Genomic DNA, 25033 nt, shown 5'->3' on the forward strand with positions numbered 1-25033 from the left:
ATCACAAGCTGCAGTAGTCTTCTCATCCAGCAGTGACTGAGCAGAAACCTCAAAAATTAATAATTTTTGAACGGATTGTCCAATTTTTCCTCAAACTCTCACTAATGTATTCTACTAATATTGCTGCATTCACTCAGTACACATGTCTATGAAAGGGAACTTGTCCTTTGAGAGCCACCAGTTTGTAAAGTTGTAGAATGCTGGTGAAATATTCCCCTTGGAATTCACTTAAGGAATATTTGTGGAGTAATTCAGTCCACGACTGAGCAGAAACCTCAAATTCATAATTTTTGAACGGATTGTCCAATTTTTTCTCAAACTCTCACCAATGCATTCTACTAATATTGCTGCATTCACTCAATCCACATGTCTATGAAAGGGAACTTGTCCTTTGAGAGCCACCTGTTTTTAAAGTTGTAGAATGTTGGTGGAAAATTCTCCTTGGAATTTACTTAAGGAATATTTGTGGAGTAATTCAGTCCATGACTGAGCAGAAACCTAAAAAATTCATAATTTTTGAACGGATTGTCCAATTTTGCCTCAAACTCTCACTAATGTATTCTACTAATATTGCTGCATTCACTCAGTACACATGTCTATGAAAGGGAACTTGTCCTTTGAGAGCCACCAGTTTGTAAAGTTGTAGAATGCTGGTGAAATATTCCCCTTGGAATTCACTTATGGAATATTTGTGGAGTAATTCAGTCCACGACTGAGCAGAAACCTCAAAAATTCATAATTTTTGAACGGATTGTCCAATTTTTCCTCAAACTCTCACTAATGTATTCTACTAATATTGCTGCATTCACTCAGCACACATGTCTATGAAAGGGAACTTGTCCTTTGAGAGCCACCTGTTTTTAAAGTTGTAGAATGTTGGTGAAATATTCTCCTTGGAATTTACTTAAGGAATATTTGTTGAGTAATTTAGTCCATGACTGACTTGCTTAACTATAATGATAGGACAGTAATTACTTCAGTGCTATTTTATGCGTCTATATGACTCATAATTATTATAAGCCTGTAAAGCGCATATGGTGCGTCATCACGTAACCCGTATAAAGTCGAAGATCATAAAATGAAGAAAAATGCGTATATAGCCGACTTTGGTGATGTAATGTTTACAGTTTTCTAATTTTCAACTATTTTAAAAAGTATGTTCCGAGTATGGAAGTAGGTAAAATCATATAGTAATTTCGGTATTAGTACTACCGAATTCAGATCTGTCTAAAAAGAAAACAAAAAAAGAAAAGTATTTTCCCGACATCAAACGGCTTTAGTGATGATGCCTCACATGGATACAGAATTACGGTAATTTTCTTTGTGCTGTAAGTATATGACTAACACTGTTATTATCATTATTGTTAACAATAATAATATAGTAGTATTGATAGTGGTAAATAATACGATGTAGTAGTAAATTGAAAGCGAAGTATTTGAAATGTTACACTTTGTTATCCAAATATGCTTCAGAGAATAATATGACCTTTGTACTTTTTTGTACGATTTCATCATCTACATGCCCAGGTTTTGCTCTACTCTTTTGGATATTTGAAAACCTATAGTGTCGGATTCTGCTGTCTTGTTTGTTGGGACTTTACAAAGTATCATTTCAGGGTGTTTTCTTTTTTTAAGGCTCTCCAATTGCTTGATTGCGTTGTCTGTGGCTCGTCAATTCTACAAGTCGGTGATTTGTTTTTGAAGTTGTTGCTGATCGGCTCTGCAGACGTGTGTTGCCGTGTGCGTTATTTGTTATTGACCATCTCAGGATGGGTTACACTTTCTTATGCCGAAGGTTCATCATTCCGAAGGTTCGTTAATCCGAAGACTCGCTATTCCAAAGGTTTGTTGGTACGCACCTTCTCCTCATTTTCGGATCAACGAACCTCATTTCATTTTCGGATTTAGGACAAACCTTTAGAATAACTAACTTTATTAAATGGGCTATTTTATTTTTGGAAATTCGAACCTTCGTAATAACGCCACAAAATGTTCGGATTAGCAAACCCTAGTTCATTTTCGGTTTAACGTACATTATTGTTTCGGAATAACGAACCTTCGGGATAACGATCACATCACCGGAGTGAGTTAGTCATTTTGAGTTGACTGCACACAGCTTGTACACCATCTCCACAGTATGATGCAGTAGCTGTGGAACTCGGTCGTAATCACCTGCTGAAGCCTGGAATCAGCCCTTACAGTATTATGGATATATACGTGGTTTATTTTAGTCATAAATCAGAGTCAGTAGTCGTTTTAGTAGGTTCATGATTCAAATACAGGCGTTAAAAATAGCTAGAGACTCAGATTCCAGTCAGCGTTTAAATTAAGCATGACAGCGCCACAACAAAGGAAACATGCTCGCCCTTTTTCCCCGAGGCCTTCACGTATAGTTCAGAGATCATTCAGCCATTATATTTATATATAATATATTCATATATTATAACTATCTAAACTAACTAAATATTATATATTTATAACTATCATCATACATTTCATCATCAGGTTTAGAGGTTTGAATACAACACGAAGAGATGGAGAACAACAACAGCGTCAAAGTGTTCCGGCCAGTCAGCCTGACGGAAGACCTAGATCGGTACACTGACACCTTCATGACGGCCTTCTGGCCAAACTCCGAAGACGTGGAAGTCATTCGCCAGTGGCTCAGACAAGACTTTGAGAAGGAAGTCGTCGCAAAATTAGCAGCGCCCAGCCACGGATGCGACTGGAGAATCAACGCTCTAGGAGTGGGGACCGGAGATGGTGAGTGAGATACTGGAATGATCAAAACGACTTACGGGAGCGCGAACACAAAATGGAGAGAAAGAAAGAAAGAAAAAAAAACCTGTAAGAAATAATGAAAGAAAGAAAGAAAGACAGAGAGAGAGAGAGAGAGAGAGAGAGAGAGGCGTGTTTAGAATACAATTTTTTTTTCAGATATCTGGAATTGTTTCATGGGATTTCATGCGTGGGATAATTTGGCGTAAAAAATTGCAGGAAAAGTAACTTAAATTGTCTACTTAAATTTTAAAGGACAAGTTCACCTTCATAAACATAAGGATTGAGAGAATGTAGCAATGTTAGTAGAACACATCATTGAAAGTTTGAGGAAAATCGGACAATCCGTTCAAAAGTTATGAATTTTTGAAGTTTTTGTGCAGTAACCGCTGGATAAGAAGACTACTGCAGTGTGTGAAAAACTTAGATGTCACATGCGTACAACAATATAAGGAAAATATAAAGAGAATTTCACAAAATTTCATCTTATGAAAAAAGTACACATTCCCTCGACTCGTTACCGACAAATGTTATTGGTAATATTATTCCCCCTGCCTTTAGAAAGAGGCACTTCAGGTGCTCTTTTATTATGCGAAAAAAAGTGAAAATATGTTGAATTTTCTTTATATTTTCTTTATACTGTTGTACGCATATGACTCACAAGCTGTAGTAGTCTCCTCATCCAGCGGTTCCAAAACAAAAATTTTAAAAATTCATAACTTTTGCATCGATTGTCCAATTTTCCTCAAACTTTCACTGATGTGTTCTACTAATATTGTTGCATTCTCTCAATCCTTATGTTTATGAAGGTGAACTTGTCCTTTAAAGTGTTCATAAGAAATCGAGTGCTTTCTACACAAACAGCGATCAAGGGTCCTTAATGGTTTACCACGGGATTTTTTGTTTGTTTGTGTGTTTGTTTGTTTGGGCGTTTTTTCTGAAAACATAAGCAGTGACAAGTGAAGCTAAAACAGGGACAAAATATATAACTTGAAGCGTTTGTTTGCAAAAACCGATAAGTCCATTATTGAAGGTTTTTAAGTACGGTTTCTGTCATAAAGTACAAAATAATACCTTTTAAATGATATATTGGTCACTACATATAAAGGCACATTTTTGAAGTTATGGTCAAAAGAAGCAAACAATTTCTTATTATTCTCTTTATTTTTCTTGACCTTTAATCGCAAATATCTCCATTTGGCAAATATGGACTTATCGGTATTTGCGAACAAACTCTTAATGTTAAAAAAGGTATGTAGAGCCATTCAGGATGTGTTTTTTGTTTTGTTTTTGTGTGTCTTTTTTAAAGAAATCCATAATTATCAACTGCAACTCCATTAGACCTTGTCCTTTTAAAATTCGCACTTTAAATTCTAATACATGTAAAGGGAAAATCAAAGTAAGATGCAATAGTTTTTGTATCATTGCCTTTATCACAGGCTCAATGGATGAAATCATAATCGAAAAGCTTCGTCTGTACTTCGGAAAGGTTCGCTACACCGCTGTGGAACCAGGAAAAGTTATCGAACAGTTTGAACGCCGAGTGCACAACAGCCTAGACTTGAAGGCAACGGAATTTTCTTGGAAGAATATGACGTATGAAGACTTCTGCCGAAGTGAGATGAAGCACGGTCGGAAGTTTACGTTCATCAGCCTGATCCATTCGGCATACTACTTTGATGACATACAGGAATCTTTGAGGTCCTTAATGGGATCGCTAGAAAGAGGAGGGGCGTTGTTGATCATCGTAAACAGAGGTCAGTGCAGAGATAATTATCAGTTGCCATACCTCAGACAATCTCTTTTCATGTATTCGTCCCCAAGGAATGTTTGACAAAGACTATTAACAAGTTTGATTCAAGTTTTGTTTATGGCTGGCCGTTCATGCTCCTGTGCCTGGGGATGCACGTCACGAGTTCGACGCCCACGAGTCGTGCAGACCACGAGCCATACAACCCAGGAGTCATACCGTACACCCCATGAGCTCGACACTAAGGCAGATAAAGCCCCTAGGCAAACTAGGCCAACGAGTTAGACACTAAGCAAAAAAGGCCAACGAGACCGACACGCTGAGCCCACTGGTGTAATGCCAGTCTTGTGTGTTTTTTTTTTTCTTTTTGCTTAGAGTCTAACTCGTGGGCCTTGTTTGCCCAGTGTCGGACGCATAGGACCTATTTGCCTATTGTGTCGAGCTAATGGGCTGTGTGACTCATGGACTGTATGAATCGTGGACTTTTTTTCAATGTTGAACTCATGAGCCATATGACTCGTTGGTGTCTGTCTCGTGGGATGGCCCCATGCCTGGCCACTCGTATTCCATTCATGGTTTTCAGGGGAATTTACAAATATCGTGGACAGTAACTACCATCCATAGCTTAGGTGCGATTTACGTAGAATTTAAAGTTCGGCTTTGTGAAGAATCCCCCCCCCCCCCCCCAGCACATGGGTATACAAGCAGAGAAATCACCCAGCGGAGAACCGTCGATGGCTCCTCCTTTGCTCCTTCCTCTGTCCTTTTCATGTCCTTTTCTGGCCTTTGACCTCCTGTTTATTGTTTCCACGCGTATGTAAGAGAGTTGCTTTGTTTCTGTCTGTGTTTGCGTTTGTGTGCGTACTTGTTTTATGTTCTGCTTCCCGAGGAATATGTCTAATTGTTTCGTTTCATTATTACTACAATTTACTACTCACGAGGGGACTGCATTCTACAAGCTTGGCTTTTTAGCAGTCCACTCCATTTCCGACTTTTTCTTGGATATGATTCAGTCACATTTTGTCCATGTATTTCTTCATCTAAAGTATGTTTATTGTCTCATTGTAAACAAATGACGTTCATTTATATCTCATTTGGATATGCAAAAGTTACAATGTACTTTACTTTGTTTATATACAATTGTCATATTGTATACTTTCGTCGGAAATGAAATAAAGTGAAAAGAATGAAATGAATGGCTGGTTACACTATTGCTCCCAGGCTTTGTCATTATTGTTGAATTGCACTGGATTAAATGGAATTAATTCTATTTATCATATTTCACAATAAGACCCTAATACAATTACCTTTGTCCGTCTCGAGAGGGAGCAATTTGGTGCTGTCACGTTCGCTTAGGCCTTCCCATTTGACGGAGTTCTATCTTTCTTTCTTCACGTTTCCCTCCCCTAGACGATAACGACCTGGAGACATTTCTCAGTTCTCTCTCTTGGAAGACAAAGAATACCCAATCGAGACGTGTCGAAGAAATCCAGGCATTCGCCGCTTCGGAGAACATCCCTTTTACTACCTACCTGCTGTCTGCTAGAATCAACGTCACTTCCTGTTTCGACGAGTCGTCGGAAGAGGGCGACAAACTGCTCGACTTTCTCACGGAAACGGCTTATCTCCGTCGCACAGCGCCAACCAGTGTCCTAAGAGAAACGATAGACGTCCTGAAAATGGTTTCCAAGGAGGACGAGGAAGGGTTGCGGTATTTCTGCACCGCTTGCGATGCAATGTTGCTTTTCAAAGAACACGAAGAAACAGATTAATGTTTGTTTTCCTAAAAACCCATCAAAAACCTTTAGGACAATTATTTTTCTGAATTTGTTGCAACTCATTAACAAAGTGCCCCACATCGACGTATTAAGCACCGAATAAATCGGTGTAATAGTAGTACCAATGATTTAAAAAAAAAATCATGAGCATACGCCAGGCTTGACTTGAGCCAAAGATTGTTTTCGCATTCAGCCCGAGCATGTATGCCCAGTGTTACTTACCTTTTTTTCTCTTTTAAATCATGGCTTGTATATTACAACACTGGTTTATTCGGTGCTTATCTATGCAGGGCTTAATTATAAAGTTGATGTAGGGCACGTTGTCAATCGGTTGCAATAAAAACAACTCGACGCAAGAGTGCTATTAAGTTTAATATTCTGCATTTGTACTACCTCTGGGGCTCATTTATGTTGCGATAGCTGTCCCATGCTATAACTCTTTATGTGCCACTAGTGGTGAAAACCCCCTGTGTGCCACGTTATTCCGAGACACGAAGGTAGTCATGCTTTGAGAAAGAACTCTGTTTTTCTAATTTGTATAACCTCTACAAATTTCTGTTAAGATGGGCATAATAGTAGGGAAAGTTAAAGAGGAATGCCAAACTTTGTTTCGATAAAGAATTTATGACGAATCTATTTCCAATTTCTCTTTCGAATGATCAGTTGCTACATTACTGTAAATGCATGACTTTTGCACATAAAACCGTGACAGAAACTTAGAATGTACGAGCAAATATAGTTGGGAACACCGCTTCACAGTCAATCACCACATAGAATGCAAGCCGTATATGAGAGGAACAAAAGCATGAAAAACGTTTTCATTGTGCGGCGGGATTAGCAGTGATTAGCGATTTATCGATCGGTTTTGGCGGCTTTGTTTGTTGAGCAGAATATGCGAAGTTGGCAAGCCGTCGACTGAGTCGGGCGTGCGAACGTGGCACATAAAGAGATAATAATGATACAAAAATTCTTATCGTAACCGAGTACGGCCCCATCAAGAAACGAGATTCTTGTCACTGTGTAGGAATGTACAAAAGAGCCTTTATATCATCGATAGTCAGCAGTAGTATACTGGGAAAAATATGATAAGGAATTATATTCATCTTCTTTGCAAAGTGCAGTCTTATCGTGGAAGTGCATATTTGATACAGCGATCGCATTCAGTGCCCTTGCATCGAGTTTTCCAAAAGTACGAAATATCTTTCGACGATTTTCTAAGGCGGGAGACAGTAATAATTGTGGTGTACTTTCAATAGGTTTGCGCAGGTCTGAGTAATGAGTACGAAACTTACACCACAGGTACATCACCTAAAGAAGCCAGTCAAATTCGAATATTTGGTTAAGTCCGAAAAGTTCAGAGGTCAAATGATCAATGGGTTTTTTCTCTGTAATCAGCTGGTAATACATGTACTTTTATATCGATTTTATTTTGAAATTTGGATGTAAACTAGCATAACAATGTAGTGATTATTTCGGAATTAAGTCAGGGGAAGAATGAGTATGACCCTAATACGTTGTATATTTCTTTCATGAATACCCATTTTCATTCATATTCACAGACACTTTACACAAACACACACACATTCTTTAAAAAACTTATATGCAATCTCTCATTTAGAAATGAAAATATACTAACTTATATCTCTTCAGCAACTTAGACTCGTATATAGTCATTATGAATTTGACACACATCTACATACCTGTATACACGCACATTACACCCAACACAATGTTGACTCATGCATCATCAGATTAATATTTCCTCCATTGTCATGTATCTCTCACATTAATCATGTTAATATTGATAGAGTTGTTTTATCTATTTTTATGGCTATCGATTATATGTATCTAATATGGTATACCTGTGTTCCGTCTGTATTCACTCTATGTATCTACCAATGTAATGTGTTTGTATGCAAACTAAACAAATTGCCGGAAATGGACAATAAAATCGAATTGCATCGAAAGTTTATATCGCGCCTGATGTGAGAAAACATTTGAATTCAACAATGTGAGTGTCTATCACTCAACTTGAATACATGTATACAGAATCGCTTTCTCTTTATATACAGAGTCAATCAAATTTTCTGTAGTTTCTACAGTAGTACTTATTGATTAAGTTATTCAGTTTGTTTGTTTGTTTGTTTGTTTGGTTTATTTCTGCATTTTCTTTCTCCGAATACAATTGCAAATGAAAACAAAATGATACAGATACATACAAATCAATACAAAAAAAAAAATCATTTGCGTAACAACATTCAGTCTGAAGTGGCATAATTATGAATCAAAATAACATATTAAGGCTTACTGTATCTAATAACAAAGGAGAAATCAATACAGGGGACCGTCATCATAAGCAGAGCTTGACGTGGATGAGGCCCTATCTGAATATGTGATACCAATGTAATACAACACCAATTATATATGTACTCATAAAACTCTTAATCTTAATACACAAAACACATTTTGCTACAGAAAAAAAAAAACAGAAAAGAAAAATGGTGACTTGGCGCTTTAGAACAAGAAAAAAAAAACAGCACGCAGCACCATTGACTGCTGCATGGTATAGTAGACAATAAAAGTGTAGGTGTGTGCGAGTGACAGTGCGTCGTGTGTGCAGGTGACAGTGCAAGAGAGAATAAAGGCTGTAGCATGCCTATTTTGGGGGTAAGGTATACGCTTTAATGAATGTATGCAATAGCATTATCAAAGAAAGGAAAGGAACGGGAGGGAATGAAAAAAACACTTTGCATGGATCAGGGCTTACTGAGACTTCAGAAAAAAAGAAGAAAAAGTACATTGATCAAGAACTACTAACTGGAAACATATTTCAATAATAAATACTTTTTTAAATGAGCTTTAAAGGAAAACAGTGAAGTACACTGCTTTAATTGATCAGGTAGGTTATTCCAGACATCGGGACCGTAATGTCTAATTGATTTCTGAGCTAAAACAGTTTTGGGGTTTACAAGGTGAAAATCTGTCGAACGGCGAGTTGGATATGTGTGTATATTCGAATTTAAGTGAAAAATATTATGAAATAAAGAGGGAAGTTGATTTGTTGCATACTTGTACATAAATATACCTGTTTGTAAAATGTGGATGTCCTGAAGCTTCAAAGTATGCAAACGATGAAATAAAGGATCTGTATGAGATAAATATGTGGAATTAGTAATAATACGAATAGCACGCTTTTGGAGTAAATATAATGAATTCAGTTTAGTAATACTACAATTTCCCCATACAATATTTGAATACAATATATTAGGCAAAATTAAAGAATTATATAAAATAATCAGGGATCGTTCTGATAAGAGATCTTTCAACTTCCAGAGTACACCAATATTTCTTGATAGGGTCCTTTGTAAACAGGATATATGTTCGTTCCATGTTAAATGAGAATCGATTGTAATGCCTAAAAATCTAATAACCTGTTTCTCGCAAAGAGAAAACCCATCAATTGATATGTTGACATTAAGATCCTGTGAGTAGGGTTTTCTAAAATAAACAAAATTTGTCTTATTAACATTCAAAGATAACTTGTTTGATTTAAACCAATTCAATATATTCAATAATTTTCAGTTGTCATTGTCTCCTCCATACATTTTAATCATATACATATTAATAATTGTTATTGATTTATACTATTATTACTCTTTATCTATATTTAGTCATTTATCATTTGAATTGAACAATTGAATTGAATTATGTATAGAACAATTGCTTTGATATATTTTTGTGTCTTCCATGTGTATACAATCCCTATCTCTCCTACTTCCTATTTATTTATTTTCCTATTTCTCTCCTATCTCCTATTTATCTCCAAGTAGAATTATCCTTCGGGTTTGTGCTCGTGTGTCACACACAAATGCACTGCTATAGCTTTTGACCATTCGAGCATTGAGAATTAAGGGTTTCTGGGACGAAGACTGGACTAGGGCTTTCTATTATACTTATAGCTCAGTCGGTAGCGCACCGGGCTAGCAATCCGGAGGTCTAGGGTTCGAATCCCGATGGAATCCAATTTTCTTTGCTCATTTTTCCACTATTGAATTATATTCTTTTCTGGTCAGTTTTCACAGAGTACACATACGCATACACATAGACATTAAAGGGATTGTACAGTTTCGGTTGAGACCTAACTTCAGATTTCTAACATTTTTTGGTGAGATAATGAAAAACCTCTTATGAAATATGAAAGGGCATGTAATTTTATGGGGAATTCAACGTTTATTTGATGAAAATTGGTTTTGAAATAGCTGAGATATCCAAAAAGAGCGATTCTAATAAAGTGTGGGACCCACACTTTCACACGATCGCTTTGTTTTACCTTGTTTTTGGATGTTTCCGTCATTCCAAACCCGATTTCCATCAAGTAAACTTTGAATTCCTCTTAAAATGGTATGCTCTGTATTATTTCATAAGTGTTTTTTTAGTATCTCGCAAAAATTTAAAAGCCCAATTCTCACCTCCACCAAAACTGTACTATCCCTTTAAGTTGTACCGTAAAGATAGCACCCTCAAGAAAAAAAAAAAAAACCCAGATGCACCCTAAAAGGATAAATTTGCGAAAATGTAGAACTTTGCACATTTGAAAGTGTACATCACGGGGCTTAATGTGTCGGTCTCGCTGTCTTTTTTTTTTTTTTTTTTTTTTTGCTTAATGTGGAACTCTTGGGCCTTGTTTGCCTAGTGTCGAGCGCATAGGCTGTATGACTCGTGGACTTTCGTGAGCCGTATTAACTCGTGGACTGTATGACTAGCGGGCTGTACGACTCGTGGGTGTCGAACTCGTGACGTGCTCCCAACCAGAATGCCCATTATCCTGTATTCCCGAAACAAAACCCTCCACTTGACACACTCGCATGGACAAAATAATCAAAGAATTTCGAAGCTCCATGGACAAACCAACCCACCTGGGCCCCATTTCATAAAAGATGTTAGGATATACAGCAACTCTTGCTGGAATGGCAACTTCCAATAGCAACAACCAATCAGGAAACTGAATTCTTCTCGTTAACATGACAATTGCCATTTTAGCAAGACTTGCTATCGCATCAACTTTTTATGAAATGGGGCTCAGGCCATTACCCTGCCAACTACGCACCACCGCACAACACACACTATCCTTCGAAGTAATATTATACACTTTAACACGATTTCTCCTTTAAATATCCTGCCACAGACAGCCACAGCACATTGTTGACCCAGGCAACACACGCGTCTGCCAAACAGGTAACTACACTCAACTACAATTATATTCTTATCTACTTCTGTTTGCCATTTTATATTTCTCTCACTATAGGCTTATATTAGAGGGCTTGTATAATTATGATATATGCCAATCACATTCATGTTTATTCCTCTTCTATGGCTAATGTGTTGTAATCGCCAAACACAATATGCTCCGAACTGTTATGATGAAATTACGTTCCATCTGTTATGCCCATTCTATTTCATTCAATAGCTTACTTTCATTCAATAGCTCACTTCATGTAATGTGTTCAATATTTTTCCCCATGCTTGCACGTTGATTTACGGTTATTTCTTTATTACGCCATGTTTGTTTACAATAAAGCTAGCGCAGATCAAGTATCAAAAGCTTCATTTAATGCACTTGACCTCTCGCGACATGCCTTGCTATGTATTACATGTATCACGATTATACACAATAGAGGGTATATTCTGCTCCCACACCTCCCCATGCTCGGTCACTGCAGTTAGATATTCGATTTTCAAATCAGTATTAATACTGTGAAATCACACAACTATCAGTTTGTTGGGGCTGCTGGGGCTCATGCACCAAGAACCCTCTGGGGAGGCTACATCTTTTGATTCAGAGCCGTGCAACTAAGTTATTGCATGTGTGTTTTACGGAAAATGTCTGTTTTTCATACCTCAAAACCAATAATGATAATTATAAAACCAATAATTAATAATTGTATATTTTATTCCAAATTATCATGCTTATCTGAAATATCTCGAAAACCGGAGTAACGATGTATGGGTCTAAGCTTCCATAAATCATGCGGTATCAGGGCTAGCAGATATTTGCCGACGTCACAGTGGTGCATGTCGGGAAATGTTTAATTATACACGCTTGAGGCCGCGCAGCAGGGCCGCACGCCGCATGCCCTGCTGCAGCTGCTCTCCTGTAGTTGCTAGAATGAATCGCTAGCAGAAACTGATCTCTACTCCGTGCTTACACGTCATCAATCACTATTCTGGGATTGGTCACGTGACATAACAGATCACGAAAACTGCATACAATTCCTCGAATTATCATTTTAAATTATGTTTTTAAAGTATAGTTTTAGAAATTTCTTCAAATTCTCTAGTGGAAAATTACCATGCGTAAAAAAAGTCATTTCTATAGGCCGAGAGATACTCTTTAATTTTAAAACTGTGTAAGAAGGTTTTTACATAGAAGATAACCTCTAGGAGAAGTGTTTCACTTTGCCTCATGATTGTAGTCGACTTTGCCCTAATAGTCTGGGGCAAAATGGAATTTTCATACTTTTTTCAAGGTCACAGTAATTGATAAAACTGATAATCTTAAAAAAAAAAATTACTGACATTTGTTAGCGGTAGTCCTTTACTCTGCTTTGGATTCCCGTTTTGGCTGGACAATATTTCTTGGTCTACTTTGCCGCGGGGTTCCTACAAAAATATTTCCAACGCTGAAAACATCGTGATGGGAAATGTAAATAGGAGGCGGAATGCAGCCGATATTTTTCCTGCTAAACGTATTTGTTAGAGCGGAAAGGTCAAGTCTCGCTTCGGATGTCAAGGTAGAGGTGTGTGAGTTGTACAAAGGCTCCCCTTCCAATTACAAGAAACAGACAAACATATTTTCTATTCTCTTTTTTCACACCATCTCGATATCTGAAAAGCGCTTCATTCTTCTTCATCGATCAACCACGGATTCACTCCTTGGCAGTCTGCCATGGTATAAATAATACACTGTACCCCAAAGTTCCACGTTCTTTTCAATACCACGGAGTTTTGATATTCATATCATAAGGGGGGGGGGGGATGGAGAGGGTGTCATTGACAGTTGATCCCATCGGTCAGCATCGATCCCCCACCACACATGCACGCGCGCACACACACACACACACACACACAAACACACACACACAAACGTTTCTATGTGCACAGCGTTTAGTTGCAGGTGCGCCGAGATACACATTATTCATGAGAAAATCTCTCGTTTGGTTACGGGGAAAAAAAGGCGCGAGCGGCTGGAGAAGAAGGTCATGTGACCAGTCAGCGTGTAGCTTCTACATGACACCCACATGAGGGCGCTTCAGCATTAGTCTGTTCTATAACTTCAGCATCTTACAAACACAACTCACACTTTAAAATATCCTTTACACCTCTCCTTAACCTCACACACTCTAAAAAAAACCCGAGTCAGAACTGACCCGGATCTGGGCCCGTTGGGGTCATACACCGTTCCGGGTAAAAAAACGACTTGGAATTTGGTTATGAAGACCCCGAATGGGATCACCCTGACCCAATTCATGACTCTGAATGGGTCATATCTGACCCCATTCCTTGTCATTTCTGACCCGGAACGGTGTATGACCCCAACGGACCCAGTTCCGGGTCAGTTCTGACTCGGATGTTTTAAGAGTGCTGAAGAACAACAGTAAGTATGAAAACATATACATCACTATATTAAGGAATGGCTTGCACGACGACAAGAGCAGGCCGTTTATTGTCAGTATATATGCATATAACGATACAATGCAATATCTATTCTGTTCGCTTTCAACATGTAATATGACACAACTGTGTATTGGCGATAATAAACCCCTAATAAACCCAGGGTAAAAAAGAAAAGAAAAAAAAAACAAACTCTGGAAAACCTTGTGGCTCATTAAGGAGCGTACATTAATACCGAATTATTACAAATTAAAGTGGTCGTGGTGAAGATGCAAGCTAGAATGATTTACTACACACTATATGCCCAACATTAAAAACCTTTCTGACAAGCCATCTGTGGCATTCCGGACTATTCATACGTCCGATTCTCTGGCTCCGACTGAATGCGTAAGCATGAATACATTAACGAACAAACAATATTCAGGGCCGGCGGAGCGTTTTCAGTGTGGAGGTCCACTTCCGGGTTCCATGAGCTAACAAGCAAGAAAAAAAGCTAATCTCTCCCCTTCCATTTCCGGGTTTCTTCACCTGACAAACAAACAAACAAAAAAAAAGGTCCTCAATGGAAAAACATAACCTACCGCGCTCACACTTCAAGATCTCTATCTATTTCTATTCAGTGCCTCCTACCACCTACGTACTTTCGGGTTAAAAAAAGTGTGGGGCCCAAAGTGATGACACCTTATGTATTCCTTTGTATGGTGCACAAAAAGTGTGGGGGCCAGAGCCCCCACGGCCCCCACGCTTCCGCCGGCTATGCATTTGCCTGCTATACAAACGTAACGCAGGCAAAGAATATTTCAGAATTGAGATTCAGCATTCTGGTGCACGCTTTGGGTCAAATATTTGGGAAATTTTCAGTCTAAAAAGCGATTAAATATGTGTAGATTATTCGAATGAATAGGCCAACCCTTTCAGGACGATATGAATAAAACAAAGAAGTGAAGAAATGAATGAATGAATGAATAAATGAATAGATAGATAAATAAATATTTCTGCATTCACCCAATCCACACGTCTATGAAAGTGAACTTGTCCTTTGAGAGTCACCAGTTTTAAAGTTGTAGAATGTTGGTGGAAAATTCCCCTTGGACTGCACTTAAGAAATATTTGTGGAGTAATTTAGTCCATGACTTGCTTAACTATAATGATAAAATAGTAATGACTTCAGTGTTGTTGTATGCGTCTATATGACTCATATTATAAGCCTGTACAGCGCATAATGGTGATGATAATAACTGTTATTGTCATTATTGTTATCAATAGTTATAGTATAGTAGTATAGTAATAGTAGTGTAGTGCAATGTAGTAGTAAATTGAAAGGGAAGTATTTGTGATGTTTCACTTCGTTATCCAAGTATGTTTCAGAGAACATGGCCTTTGTACTTTTTATTGATTGATTGATTGATTGATTGATTGATTTTTTATTTATTCATTTATTTATCTATTTATTTTTTGCTATTATTATTGTTATTATTATTATTATTTGTTATTATTATTATTTTTTTTTGGGGGGGGAGGGGGGTTGTTTAAAAAAAAACCAGAAAACGATGGAGCCAGTTTGGCTTCCAGACCCTCTTCCCGTACGATTTTGCTATTCAGGATATTGACGCCATCAACGTCGTGTGTTGTCGTATACGTTGTTTGTTATTGACCCTCTAAGGATGGGTTACACTTCCTTGTGCGGAGGTTCAATATTCCGATGGTTTTAGGACGAATTTAGGATGGATTTAGGACGAACCGTGGGAATAACGAACTTTATTCATTTTCGGATAAAGGAACCTTTGGAATAACGCCACAAATATTCGGACAAGCAAGCCCTATTTCATTTTCAGATTAACGAACGTCTTTATTTCGGAATAACGAACCTTCGGAATAACAAACATCACCCAAGTGAGTTAATCATTGAGTTGACTGCACACAACTTGTACATAATCTCCACAGTATGATGTAGTAGCTGTGAAACTCGGTCCTAGAGATGTAATCACCTGCTGATGTCAGGAATCAGCCTGTATAATATTATGGATAGTGGTCAATTTGGTCGTAAATCATAGTCAGTGGTCATTCAAGAAGGTTCACGATCCGAACACAGGCATTTTAAAATAACTTAAGACTCAGATTCAATGCAGTCAGTAGGCTATTTAAAGCATGACAGTGGCACAACAAAGGAATTCAAGCATTCTGGTAAACCATTTTACCTGAGGCCTTGACGTATTAAATAGTTCAGAGATCATTTTAGTAATGATATCAATAAACCATCATTACATCTCGTCATCAGGAATAGAGGTTTGTATACAACACGAAGAAATGGGGAACAACAACAGCATCAAAGTGTTCCGGCCGGTCAGCCTGACGGAAGACCTAGACCGGTACTCTGACACTTTCATGACGGCATTCTGGCCCAACTCCGAGGAGGTGAGAGTCATTCGCCAGTGGCTCAGACACGACTTCGAGAAGGAAGTCGTCGCAAAATTAGCGGCGCTCAGCCACGGATGCGACTGGAGAATCAACGCTCTGGGAGTGGGGACTGGAGATGGTGAGTTTAAAACTGGAATGAACAAAACAACACAAAATGGCAAGAAAGAAAAAAGAAAGACATAGAGAGAAGCTTTTTGATAATTTTTTTTTCAGATATCTGGAATTGTTTCAAGGAATTTCTTGTGTGGGATAATTTGAAGTAGAAAATTGCAGGAAAAGTACCAAAAATGCTTGAATTTACTTCTAAATTGTTACAAGGAAATTGATTGTTTTCTACACAAATAACGCTCAAGTATCCTTATAATAGTTTTCTACGTTTTTTTTTTTCTTTCCTGAAAACGTAGCCATGACTTAAGAAACTAAAGGTATTGGGACAGAATATACCACTCCTCTGTAGGCCTATTATATGGTAGAAAAGGCATGTAGTTTTTTTTTGGCTTTTTTTTTTTTTGAACAATAAAGCCATCATTATCAACTGCAGCTCCAGAAGCCTTTATCCTTTGACAATTTCCACCTTAAATTCTGATACATATAAAGGGAAAATGAAAGTTATAGATGCAACAGCTGTGGATCATTGCAGTATTAAAGTTTTGCAGTATTGCCTTTATCACAGGTTCAATGGATGAAATCATAATCGAAAAGCTGCGTCTATACTTGGCAAAGGTTCGCTACACCGCTGTGGAACCGGGAAAAATTATTGAACAGTTTGAACGCCGAGTGCACAACAGCCTAGACTTGAAGGCAACGGAATTTTCTTGGAAGAATATGACATATGAAGACTTCTGCCGAAGTGAGACGAAGCACAGTCGGAAGTTTACGTTCATCAGCTCGATCCATTCGGCGTACTACTTCGATGACATACAGGAATCTCTGAGGTTCTTAATGGGATCGCTCGAAAAGGGAGGGGCGTTATTGATCATCGTAAACAGAGGTCAGGGCAGAAATTATTATACCAGTTATCTCAGACAATCTCGTTTCAATGTAATCATCTCCAAAGAGTGTTTGACAAAGATTATTTAGTTCGATTCAGTTTTGTTTGTAGCTGGCCGTTCATGCCCCTGTGCTTGGGGGTGCACGTCACGAGTTGGACACCCACGAGTCATGCAGACCACGAGCCATACAACCCACGTGTCATACCATACACCCAATGAGCTCGACACTAAGACAGATAAGGCCCATGAGTCCGACACTAGGCAAACTAGGCCCACGATATAGACACTAAGCAAAAAAGGCCAACGAGACCGACACGCTAGGCCCACTGGTGTAATGTCGGTCTTGTGGGCCTTTTTTGCTTAGAGTCTAACTCGTTGGCCTTTTTTTGCCTAGTGTAGGATGCATTGGCCTTATTTGCCTAGTGTCGAGCTCATGGGCTATGTGACTTCTATGTAGGCTGTATGACTAATGGACTGTATGAATCGTGGACCTTTTTTTTTTTTTCAACGATGAACTCGTTGTCGTCTGTCTCGTGGGATGACCCCATGCCTGACCACTCGTATTTCATTCATGTTTTTCAGGAGAATTTACATGGACAGTAACGTAGTTACGCAAAACTTAAAGTGCGTCTTTTGTGGAGAACCCCCCCCCCCCCATCCCCAGACAATGTGTATAGCACAATTATTTACAATATTCAGTGGAGACCCGTCAATGGTTACACTATTGCTCCCAGGCTTTGCCATTATTGTTGAATTGCACTGGATTAGATTTACTTCTTATATTTCACTATAAGACCCGAATACAATTACCATTGTCCTTCTCCAGAGGGAGCAAGTTGGTGCTGTCACGTTCGCTTGGGCCTTCCCATTTGATAGAGTTCTACCTTTCTTTCTTCACGCATCCTTCCCGTAGACGATAACGACCTTGAGACATTTCTCAGTTCTCTCTCTTGGAAGACAAAGAATACCCAATCGAGACGTGTCGAAGAAATCCAGGCATTCGCCGCTTCGGAGAACATCCCTTTTACTACCTACCTGCTGTCTGCTAGAATCAACGTCTCTTCCTGTTTCGACGAGTCGTCGGAAGAGGGCGACAAACTGCTCGACTTTCTCACGGACACGGCTTATCTCCGTCGCACAGCGCCAACCAGTGTCCTAAGAGAAACGCTAGACGTCCTGAAAATGGTTTCCAAGGAGGACGAGGAAGGCTTGCGGTATTTCTGCACCCCTTGTGACGCCATGTTGCTTTTCAAAGAAACGGATTAATGTTTATTTTCCTTAAAACCTGCTAAGAATCTTTAGGACAATTATTCTGCATTTATTGCAACTCATTAACAAATTTCTCCACGATCGCTGTAAGTAAGCACCACAATTATTTCGTGTTTTACTGGTTGCCAAAAAAAAAAAAAAAAAAAAAAATCATGGGCATATACAATACTCGGGCTAGATTCGGGCCAAAGACTGCTCTCACATCCAGCCCGACCATGTATGCCTATAGTGTTACTTTTTAATCGTGGCTTGTATACAACACTTATTAACTTGGTGCGCATCTATAAAACATATAGCCGATGTAGAGCACCTTGTCAATCAGTTGCAATAAAAACAACTCGACGCGATAATGTCATTTATTTGAATATTCTGCATTTGTACTACCTCGGGGCTCATGTTACGATAGCAGTCTCTTGCTATAGATTATGTAATAACAACTTCTTGTAGTAACCGAACACGGCCCTATCAAGAAACAAAATTCTTGTCGCTGAGTAGTAAAATGTATAAAAGAGCATTGGTATCATCGATATTCATCAGTAGCATACTGGGAAAAATTATGATAAGAAATTTTATTCAGCTTCTTTGCAAAATGCAAAATAACATGAAAGCACCTTCTTGATACAACTATCGCATTCAGTACCCTTGCATGAGCATCGAGTTTTCCAATTAAGTAGCCTTTTGTCAAGGATCTCTCGCTGTAGGTCAAATGGTCAATGGATTTTATCTGATACAGCAGTATTGCAATATTTGTATATCGATTTTATTTTGAAATTCGGATATAAATCATCATACCAATGTTATGATTATTTCGCAATTGAGTCAGGGTAAGAATGAGTATGACCCTGATGTGTTGTATATTTCTGTCATCATATGGTCATGAGTACCCATTTTCAATTATATTCACACACACTCTACACACACACTTTACACACACACACACACACACACACACACACACACACACACACACACACACACATTCTTTGAAAATACTTTTATGCAATCCCTCATTTAGAAATGAGAATATACTAACTTATATATCTTTAGATTCGTATACAGTCATTATGAATTGTAAACACATCTACACACTGTCCTGTAAACACGTACATCACATCCAACGCAATGTTGACTCATACATATACATGTAGGCCTACAGATTACTCATTTATCTCTGACATTAATATTGATATCATGTCTCTTTTATGGCTATCATAATTATCCATGTATCTGTGGTATACCTGTGTTCTGTGTGTATTCATTCTATGTATCTACCGATGTAATGTGTATGTATGCAAACAAAACAAATTGCCGGAAATGGACAATAAAATCGAATAGAATTGAAAGTATCGCGCCTGATGTCAGAAAGCACTTTGAAGGCAACAATGTGAGTGAGTGTCTATCAATCAACTTGAATACATGTATTTAGAATAGCTTTCTCTTACAAAGTCAATCAAATTTTCTGTTCTCAGAATACTTATTGATTAAGTTATTCAATTATTATCTATTCATAACATTTTAATCATATTTATGATTTATGGTTATTAATCTAGAATGTTACCACTATTCATTTTCATTAGTCATTTATCATTTGAATTGAATAATTGAATTGAATTATGTATAGTATTAAAGGGAACGCAAACCCAAAGAGCAATGTGGATTGAGTGAAAGCAGCAACATTAGTAGAACACATCAGTGAAAGTTTGAGGAAAATCGGACAATCGATGCAAAAGTTATGAAGCTTTAAAGTTTTGGTGTTGGAACCGCTGGATAAGGAGACTACTAGAGGTTATGACGTATGAGTGGACAACAATACAAAGAAAATATAAGGGAAATTCAACGAACATTTACTTTTCTAGCATTATGAAAGAGCATTTGATTAACCGCTTTCAGAAATGAGGGGGAGTAATTGCTACCCTTAACATATGTCAGTATCATGTTGACGGAATTTGTAATTTTCATGAAAAATGAATTTTTGGGGAATTTTCTTTATATTTTCTTTATATTGTTGTCCACTCATACATCATAACCTCAAGTAGTCTCCTCATCCAGCGGTTCCAACACCAAAACTTTAAAGATTCATAACTTTTGCATCGATTGTCCGATTTTCTTCAAACTTTCACAGATGTGTTCTACTAATGTTGCTGCTTTCATTCAATCCACATTGCTCTTTGGGTTTGCCTTCCCTTTAATGCTTTGATTGATTTTAGCAATGTGTATGCGTGTGTATGTATAATGTCATGAATGTAGAACCTAGACATAGACATACACATAGACATTTATTGTACCGTAAGGATGGCACCCTCAAGAAAAAAGATGCACCCTAAAAGTATAAGATTGAACCCTTTGTGAAAAAGTAGGACTTTGCACTTTTGAAGGTGAACATAACGGGGCTTAATGTGTCGGTCTCGTGGGCCTTTCTTGCTTAATGTCGAACTCGTGGGCCTTTTTTGACGAGTGTCGCACTTGTTGGCCTTGTTTGCTTAGTGTCAGACTCATGTGCCTTATTTGCCTAGTGTCAAGCTAATGGGCGGCATAACTCGTGAACTCTCGTGAGCCGTACGACTCGTGGACTATGACTAGTGGGCTGTACGACTCGTGGGTGTCGAACTCGTGACGTGCTTCCCACCAGAATGCCCATTATCCTGTATTCCCAAAACACAAGCCTCCATTTGACACACTCACATGGACAATAATAATCAAAGAACTTCGAAGCTCCTTGGACAAATTTATCAACCCACCTGGTCTTTTGTAGCTTCCATATTTCATTTGTAATAATTGAGTATATGAATATAAGAACGACCCAAGTCCATTAGAGAAAATTTAGGAAAAATAGAAATTAATAAAAAATTCCCTACTCCCTTAAGTGTTTTCGGTTATTGGGGTGTTATTAATTCAAATTTGAATATAAAACAGTCACTTGAATGATTATCTGTATTTGCATGACTACGTAAATGGCTTTCAAACGCGATAGCCAAATTTGGACTTGGGTCGTTCTTATATTCAGGTACTCAATTGCATGTTTGTATACTCGTTCACTGTCCTCTGTTTACTATGTACAAAAGTTATATTTTTACATGAAACAGAATAAAGTTCAAGTTCAAGTTTGTGTTCACCTCTGCATAACCGCCATCAGACCATTACCCTGCCAAATACGCACCACCGCACAACACACACCATCCTTCCATGTAGGCCTATTATTACATGATTCCTTGTTATCCTGCCACAGACAGCCACAGCACATTGTTGACACAGCCAACACGCGCGTCTGCTAAGCAGGTAATTACACGCAACTACAATTATATTCTTATCTATTTCTGTTTGCCATTACATATTTCTTTCACTATAGGTCTGTATGAGGCATAATATGTTTGTATACATATGCCAACCATATTCATGTCTATTCGTCTTCCATGGCTAATGTGTTGTAATCGCCAAACACAGTACAGCTGTATGCTCTAAACTGTTATGATGAAATCACGTTCCATCTATTGTGCCCATTCTATTTCATCCAATAGCTTATGAGTTCATGCAATGTTCAACATTTTTCTCCCATGCATGCTAGTACGTCAATTCATGGTTATTTCTTTATTACGTCGTGTTTGTTTACGTCGAAGGCTTCATTTAATCACGGACCTACTTCACATGGACATTCATCGCTCATTAACTAAATCATGCACCTGTTTCTGTCAAAAGTGGCACAAAAGCATTACAAACATGCTTTCCTGCTTTGATCTTACCGCCGACAGCCAGCCTGTATTAAAACAAGACGACGCTTTGAGAAATCTAGAAAGTACATGCGCAGAAGATCAAGATTAAATCAAGAAAAATGCATATGCAGTTGTAGTGTAAATTGAGAAATTATTGCTTAAGTAATTTCATAGCGAAATATAAGTACTTTACGAGAGAAAGCAATCATTTTGGCAGGTTGGTTGTGATTTGTAATCTAATTTTCCCCATTTTTCGCACATTGTTCCAGAGTAAACATGGACAGTAACCGTAGATGACATATAATATGTCTTATCATTAATCCATGCATGTTACATGCTTGTCCACAAGTTATACTATTGTCTGTATTTGCTTTATGACACTCCTACCTTCATGTACAATATATCCTACGTAGTAATAATTATGTATTACTGTATTTGGATATGGAAATGAATGAATGAATGAATGAATGAATGAATGAATGAATGAATGAATGAAGTGCCCACTTCAGTAATTTTATTTTTCAATTTTGTGACAAGAAAACTGTCATGTTTTCGGGTTTGCTGCTCCCTTTCATCGGTGTTTATTCAAGGGCGGTTCAGTCTGAAAAGGCACCTCAGCAAAAATAAGACCGCAATGAGGGAAATGGTTCTTTTGTGAGTGACGATGCACGATTGCATAATCGTCATTATCCAAGCGCCTGAACGTACTCATTAAGATACACATAGTCAGGTTGCGCCGGTGATGATGGGATTAAAGAAAGGCCTTCGTTACTAATAGTCCATGTGTGTAGTAGGTCCGTGATTTAATCCACTGGGCATCCTGCAACATGCCTTGCTATGATTTATCATGATTATACACAGTTGGGGTATGCTGCTCCTACACCTCCCCTTGCTCGGTCGCTGCATTTAGATATTCGATTTTCAAATCAGTATTAATACTGTGAAATCACACAACTATCAGTGTATTGGGGCTTTAAGGTCGTTTCTTGTAATTTGAAATAGATAACCAATAACGTATTGTCTTAGTTTTTAATTAAATATATTCCACGAATTGTGCACCAGATCGTTAGATTTCGATGCTTAAAATATTATTAAAGAGCTCCCTCGTGTGAGAGGGGTAATCCCCTCCAACACCCTGAAAGCTCGTTCGTTCTGTTTACATTTTACATTTTCAAATAATTTGACTGGTAAAGAAAACAAAAATATCGCCGAAAAAATACAGCATTTATTTTGTATGTACCCCTTTATGCAAATTAGATATCTTATATACCAACGTATCGACCTACTTTTTTGAATATTGATTTTCTAAACATTGTTTCCATCAAAAGTGTACCAAAGGTCTACACTAGATTGGTAAATTTTCAAATCTAAAGATGAAAAAAACTCCCTCAGTCTCCTTCGGGGGAGGGGGGGGGGGGGCGGGGCGGCGGGTATAGAACCCATCCCCTAAACTCTCCCCCGTTCAGTAATCAGTTCCTGCGTTTATATACTTCATTTTCAAATACATTTCTTTAAAAGCAAAATGGCAAATTCACATCACAATTATATAACCTTGTTTGCTGTTTTATATTTTTTCCTGTTTTAGCCATTATGGCAACACCTTTAAATGTGCAAAGCTGACCTCATTTATCTAAGTGTTTACGTGGAAGGCGATGTATAAAATCACTCTTCCGAGTAAGTTACTCGTATGTATGAAGTACAGACGGTTTGTTTGAATACGTATTGTATTGAACAGTTGTTGATGAATTATTCGAATGTAAGAAGGTGTAGGGCCTGTATGAATGATTCCAACGCTGAAAACTTCGTGCGGGGAAATGTAAATAGGATGCGTGAATGCAGCCGATATGTTCCCTGCTAAAGGTAGTCCATGGGCCAAGGCCCGAAAAATGGGTTATTGGTACCACCTGAGGTGGCAAAACCATTTTGGTATCATTTTGTTTGTCGGGCATAGATATGCTTTATCAGGCTATGATAGCATTTCCAAATGAGTAGCTTAGTCATAATAAATGAATTTGTAACCAATTTGGCCTCGTTTTTATATCCCTATACTTCTGAACCGAAACTAACCGCTATACAAAGAAGATCACTGTCTTCTGTATGTCCACAGGTGTTCTGTTGTAAACGCTGTGCTCTTGGTCTTTATTCAAGGCAGCGTAGGGAATTTCCAAAGGGTTATGATGTCCATAGCTGTCACGCGGTGCGCTTAGTCTTTATCTAGACCAATGTACCGTTATCATATCTAAAGTTCTTAATAAAAGGGATTATCTATACTGTTTTATACTATACCCTCTCAACAAATACATCAGTTTTAAACAAAAATCACTCTGTTCATTTACAATATTATTTTTCATAATATATTGTAGTGTACCGGTACATTGTTTTTGCATGATCTCTCATTGTTGGATGGAAATAAAGCGACATTGGCGTGGTGTTACTGTTTTCACCGTAGCGTGTTCACCGGAAAATGATAAATAATTGAAAAATACGTAAAATTCACGAGGAATTTTTTTTTTTTTTTTTTTTTTTTGGGGGGGGGGGGGGGGTGGTTTTTTTTTTTTTTAGATAAAGGGATATACACTGTATCATAAGCTTTGGATATTCCCTTCGCCGTCTTGAATAAAGACTAAACGCTGTGGACATCATAATCGTTGGATATTCCCTTCGCTGCCT

The 25033-nt window shown here is 38.0% G+C and overlaps 1 protein-coding gene across 1 annotated transcript; it reads left to right on the forward strand.

Annotated features, from left to right (window-relative positions):
- Positions 1–2534: 2534 nt before the first annotated feature.
- Positions 2535–6300, forward strand: LOC139713246 (histamine N-methyltransferase-like). The gene is made up of 3 exons (XM_071624991.1): positions 2535–2763; positions 4218–4535; positions 5939–6300. The coding sequence occupies exons 1-3, from the start codon at positions 2535–2537 to the stop codon at positions 6298–6300; spliced, it is 909 nt and encodes a 302-aa protein (XP_071481092.1).
- The last annotated feature ends 18733 nt before the right edge of the window (positions 6301–25033 follow it).

The sequence above is a fragment of the Diadema antillarum genome, unplaced genomic scaffold (genome assembly GCF_040938485.1).
Source record: "Diadema antillarum isolate AM-2024a unplaced genomic scaffold, OU_Dant_1.0 seq00001930_RagTag, whole genome shotgun sequence".
NCBI lineage: Eukaryota > Metazoa > Echinodermata > Echinoidea > Diadematoida > Diadematidae > Diadema > Diadema antillarum.

Bases quoted from the DNA above. Each gene is read 5' to 3' on its own strand.
- LOC139713246 (XM_071624991.1), top strand. From the start codon at position 2,535: ATGGAGAACAACAACAGCGTCAAAGTGTTCCGGCCAGTCAGCCTGACG. The intron at 2,764-4,217 runs GTGAGTGAGATA...CCTTTATCACAG, and splicing joins AGGAGTGGGGACCGGAGATG to GCTCAATGGATGAAATCATA. The intron at 4,536-5,938 runs GTCAGTGCAGAG...TCCCTCCCCTAG, and splicing joins GTTGATCATCGTAAACAGAG to ACGATAACGACCTGGAGACA.